This window comes from Copadichromis virginalis, linkage group LG5 (genome assembly GCF_057382275.1).
Source record: "Copadichromis virginalis isolate Kocher_CV1m ecotype Utaka linkage group LG5, C_Virginalis_male_GT1.1, whole genome shotgun sequence".
NCBI classification, from domain to species: Eukaryota; Metazoa; Chordata; class Actinopteri; order Cichliformes; family Cichlidae; genus Copadichromis; species Copadichromis virginalis.
The window spans coordinates 613,438-618,707 of NC_140622.1; the positions used below are offsets into that span (position 1 = coordinate 613,438).

Here is a 5,270-nt window from a genome sequence, read left to right on the forward strand (position 1 = left end):
GTCTTCTATCAAAGGTTACAGCTATCTCTATGAAGTTGTACAAAAACGCTTTCTTTCGCCAAGACAGTGCGTTTCTCACTGTTACATGCATTTGAATGGGGAACTCGACCGAAACAAAGTATAGGTTTTCATTATGTGAATAACTTGGAAATCTAAGCTCAAACAGCTGCAAAACCTGTTTTCCCAGCACGGGAACCTTGAGTTCTATAAGATAAAGCCATAAACATGTGTATCCGAGTCTTCTATCAAAAGTTACAGCTATTTCTATGAAGTTGTACAAAAACGCTTTCTTTCGCCAAGACAGTGCGTTTCTCACTGTTACATGCATTTGAATGGGGAACTCGACCGAAACAAAGTATAGGTTTTCATTATGTGAATAACTTGGAAATCTTAGCTCAAACAGCTGCAAAACCTGTTTTCCCAGCACGGGAACCTTGAGTTCTATAAGATAAAGCTATAAACATGTGTATCCGAGTCTTCTATCAAAAGTTACAGCTATTTCTATGAAGTTGTACAAAAACGCTTTCTTTCGCCAAGACAGTGCGTTTCTCACTGTTACATGCATTTGAATGGGGAACTCGACCGAAACAAAGTATAGGTTTTCATTATGTGAATAACTTGGAAATCTTAGCTCAAACAGCTGCAAAACCTGTTTTCCCAGCACGGGAACCTTGAGTTCTATAAGATAAAGCCATAAACATGTGTATCCGAGTCTTCTATCAAAAGTTACAGCTATTTCTATGAAGTTGTACAAAAACGTTTTCTTTCGCCAAGACAGTGCGTTTCTCACTGTTACATGCATTTGAATGGGGAACTCGACCGAAACAAAGTACAAGTTTTCATTATGTGAATAACTTGGAAATCTTAGCTCAAACAGCTGCAAAACCTGTTTGCCCAGCACGGGGAACGTGAGTTCTATAAGATAAAGCCATAAACATGTGTATCCGAGTCTTCTATCAAAAGTTACAGCTATTTATATGAAGTTGTACAAAAACGCTTTCTTTCGCCAAGACAGTGCGTTTCTCACTGTTACATGCATTTGAATGGGGAACTCGACCGAAACAAAGTACAAGTTTTCATTATGTGAATAACTTGGAAATCTTAGCTCAAACAGCTGCAAAACCTGTTTTCCCAGCACGGGAACCTTGAGTTCTATAAGATAAAGCCATAAACATGTGTATCCGAGTCTTCTATCAAAAGTTACAGCTATTTCTATGAAGTTGTACAAAAACGCTTTCTTTCGCCAAGACAGTGCGTTTCTCACTGTTACATGCATTTGAATGGGGAACTCGACCGAAACAAAGTATAGGTTTTCATTATGTGAATAACTTGGAAATCTTAGCTCAAACAGCTGCAAAACCTGTTTTCCCAGCACGGGAACCTTGAGTTCTATAAGATAAATGTCATGGTCCTGGGCCATGTGGGCCCAGTATTCTTAGTTCTTTGTATTTCTGTATTTCGTTCCTTATTTAGGCCATGTCTTCTGAGTTGCCCTGCTGTGTCGTTCCCTAAGTGTTTTCCCTTCATGGCTCTCTCCCCCCTGTGTGCCCTCTATGTATTGATGAGCCCTCGTCTCCCTTTGTGGTTGTTTCATGTTTCCCCAGCCCGTTATGTCTGTGTTTTCCCCGTGCTCTCTCTCCTCCTGTCGGAACCTCTGTGCCTCTACATGTCATGTTCAGTTCACCCCGCCCTGTCTCGTTATGATTATCAGTGTCACCTGTGTTCCCCGTGTGTGCCCACTTTCCTCGTTTACCCTCTGTGTATTTCTGTCTGAGTCTCCCTCTGTTCGGCGTCGTGTTCTCCCTCATGCTGTGTGTGATTCCCCCGTGTTTCCTGGTGAGCTTTACGTTAGTTTTTCCCAGTTTAGTTTTGTATCTCCCATTATCTTTTGTCAGCAATAAAGCTGCTTTTTGAGTTCATCCCCGTGTGTGTGAGTTTTGCATTTTGGGTCCTCCTCCTGCCTGCCACACAGCCGAGCCATGACAGAAGAACACGACCACGATATGGACCCAGCAGTTCACAACCCCTCCGCGGACCTCCAGTACGATCTGACCATGTCAGACCCAGCGGACAGTCCGGACGAGATTGGGGAGGAGCTGCAACGGCTCTGCCGGCTCATGACGCGCATCTGTGGGTGCACGGACCCCAGAGTGGTGTCCACCGGGTTGGCGGCCATTGACGCAATCCTTCAGCAAGCGCCACAGCTCCGTCGGTTTCCCCAGCTTTTTGAGGCGTTCGACTCTCTGGCCCCCCTGAAGGAGGAGCTTCGCGCCCGCACGCTGGCCCAGAGGGTGTTAAACGCCGCCTCCGCACCTACGACTCCGACCTGCAAACGGTTGTCGTTGCCGCTGCCTCGCGAGCCGGAGGCAGTCAGAGTAGGGACTCTGAGGCTCACCGCTGCACCGCCATCAACTCACAGTTCGTCTCCGCCACTGTCAAGCTACCTAGCCCAGCGCACCGAGATGGTGGAGGCCACAGATTTCGACGACGATGAGCGACAGCAGGTATTGCTAGCTTTACGGGAGGACGAGCTTCATTGGAAGCCCTGGCTCATTTCAGAGGAGGAACTCACACCTGTTGCACCGCCTCGGACCAGCCGCTCGCCCTCCCCACACTGCTCAGACTTTACTTCGCCTGCCTCTTTTCTGGCAAGGATGTGGGCGGACGACGAGGAGATCGCCGCCACATCACCCCCTGCTTCGGTGGCTCCAGCATCCATCGTACACACTTCCAGAAAGAACCGGCGTCAGCGCCGCCGTCGCGCACTGCTACGTCCTGTCTCGCCCTCCACGAAGCGTCCCGCGGACGCTGTGGGGGTCCTGGACGTCGATCACGAGGGGCAGCAGCACGCCGCAGGCGCACAGCTAGTGGAAGAGTTCGGGAGGGAGCCGTGGCTCGCTCCTGATCATGACGAGCGCTCTTTCCGGGGGACTCGACTGGCTCTTGGGGGTCCCCGGAGTTGCCAGGGACTTCCACCGCTCACCCCGCCTGCTTCCACGGATAGAAAGAAGCGGCACTCTCGCCGCCGGCACCCTGAGCCTGCCATTTCTCGGACAGTTTTTTCTGAGCCTGCTCCTTTTCCTGCTCGTGTTTCTCCTCCCAGGTCAGTTCAGTTAGCTCCCTCGCAGCCACCCTCAGTTCAGTTAGCTCCCTCGCAGCCACCCTCAGTTCAGTTAGCTCCCTCGCAGCCACCCTCAGTTCAGTCTCCAGTAGCTCCAGTGCCGCCTGTAGCGCAGGCCCCAGTAGCTCCAGTGCCGCCTGTAGCGCAGGCCCCAGTAGCTCCAGTGCCGCCTGTAGCGCAGGCTCCAGTAGCTCCTGTAGCCCAGTCCCCGATAGCAGTACGGTCCGCTGGTCAGCTTAACATCCAGCCAGGGGTCTCAAATCTCTCTGGCTCTGCATCAGCTCCTGCTGGGAGCTCGGATGAGCTCATCCAGGACTCCGCGGCTCCCACGCCGCCATCTACCTCGTCAGCTGGAGGGTCCGAGGGGCCCGTTCAGCCTCCTGTCTCCGCTGGAGGGTCCGAGGGGCCCGTTCAGCAACCTTCCTCGTCAGCTGGGGGTTCAGGAGAACCGCACCAGCCTCATGCCACGTCAGCTGGAGGGTCCGAGGGGCCCGTTCAGCCTCCTGTCTCCGCTGGAGGGTCCGAGGGGCCCGTTCAGCAACCTTCCTCGTCAGCTGGGGGTTCAGGAGAACCGCACCAGCCTCATGCCACGTCAGCTGGAGGGCCCGAGGAGCCCGTCCAGCACCATGCCGCATCAGCTGGAGGGCCCGAGGAGCCCATCCAGCCACCTTCTGCTACGCCTGGTCCAGCCTGTGCTTCGTCAGCTGCAGCCCCAGCCTGTGCTTCGTCAGCTGCAGCCCCAGCCTGTGCTTCGTCAGCTGCAGCCTGTGCTTCGTCTGCTGCAGCCTCAGAGCCTTCGTCTGCTGCAGCCTCAGCCTGTGCTTCGCCTGGTCCCGCCTCGACTGGTCCTGTGCCCACCGGGCCTCGGCCAGTACGCCTGACACTGGAGAGCCGCCGCTGCCTTCCGCGCGGCCGGCCCCCTGAACTGCTCCGTCGTCTCCTTCGCCGCCGCCGCTGCCTCCCGCGCGGCCGGCCTCCTGAACTGCTCCGTCGTCTCCTTCGCCGCCGCCGCTGCCTCCCGCGCGGCCGGCCTCCTGAACTGCTCCGCCACCTGTGCCACCCGCCTGGTCGGTCCCCCGACCGTGTGACCCGTGAACTCTGGTGCCTGTGGGCTCTGGGTCGGCCCCCTGAACTTTATTTTGACTATGGTCATGTGCTCCCGTGTTTTCTGTTGTTTATTTTGTTTCCCGTTCTGGTCCCTCCGTCCTGGTCCCCCGCCTCCCGCCCTGGGTGGGTTGTTTTCTGTTTTTGTTTTTGTTTCTCGGGTTTGGGCTGTCGGGAGCCAGCCCTTTAGGGGGGGGGGGGGTGATGTCATGGTCCTGGGCCATGTGGGCCCAGTATTCTTAGTTCTTTGTATTTCTGTATTTCGTTCCTTATTTAGGCCATGTCTTCTGAGTTGCCCTGCTGTGTCGTTCCCTAAGTGTTTTCCCTTCATGGCTCTCTCCCCCCTGTGTGCCCTCTATGTATTGATGAGCCCTCGTCTCCCTTTGTGGTTGTTTCATGTTTCCCCAGCCCGTTATGTCTGTGTTTTCCCCGTGCTCTCTCTCCTCCTGTCGGAACCTCTGTGCCTCTACATGTCATGTTCAGTTCACCCCGCCCTGTCTCGTTATGATTATCAGTGTCACCTGTGTTCCCCGTGTGTGCCCACTTTCCTCGTTTACCCTCTGTGTATTTCTGTCTGAGTCTCCCTCTGTTCGGCGTCGTGTTCTCCCTCATGCTGTGTGTGATTCCCCCGTGTTTCCTGGTGAGCTTTACGTTAGTTTTTCCCAGTTTAGTTTTGTATCTCCCATTATCTTTTGTCAGCAATAAAGCTGCTTTTTGAGTTCATCCCCGTGTGTGTGAGTTTTGCATTTTGGGTCCTCCTCCTGCCTGCCACACAGCCGAGCCATGACAATGAAGCCATAAACATGTGTATCCGAGTCTTCTATCAAAAGTTACAGCTATTTATATGAAGTTGTACAAAATAGCTTTCTTTCGCCAAGACAGTGCGTTTCTCACTGTTACATGCATTTGAATGGGGAACTCGACCGAAACAAAGTATAGGTTTTCATTATGTGAATAACTTGGAAATCTTAGCTCAAACAGCTGCAAAACCTGTTTTCCCAGCACGGAGACCTTGAGTTCTATAAGATAAAGCCATAAACATGTT

General features: G+C 52.9%; 1 protein-coding gene across 1 annotated transcript; it reads left to right on the plus strand.

Annotated features, from left to right (window-relative positions):
• The first annotated feature begins 2,054 nt into the window (after window positions 1–2,054).
• On the plus strand, window positions 2,055–4,541 carry LOC146708685 (uncharacterized). The gene is made up of 2 exons (XM_085457917.1): window positions 2,055–3,056; window positions 4,503–4,541. Exons 1-2 carry the CDS (start codon window positions 2,055–2,057, stop codon window positions 4,539–4,541), a joined length of 1,041 nt encoding a protein of 346 aa, XP_085314043.1.
• Window positions 4,542–5,270: the final 729 nt, after the last annotated feature.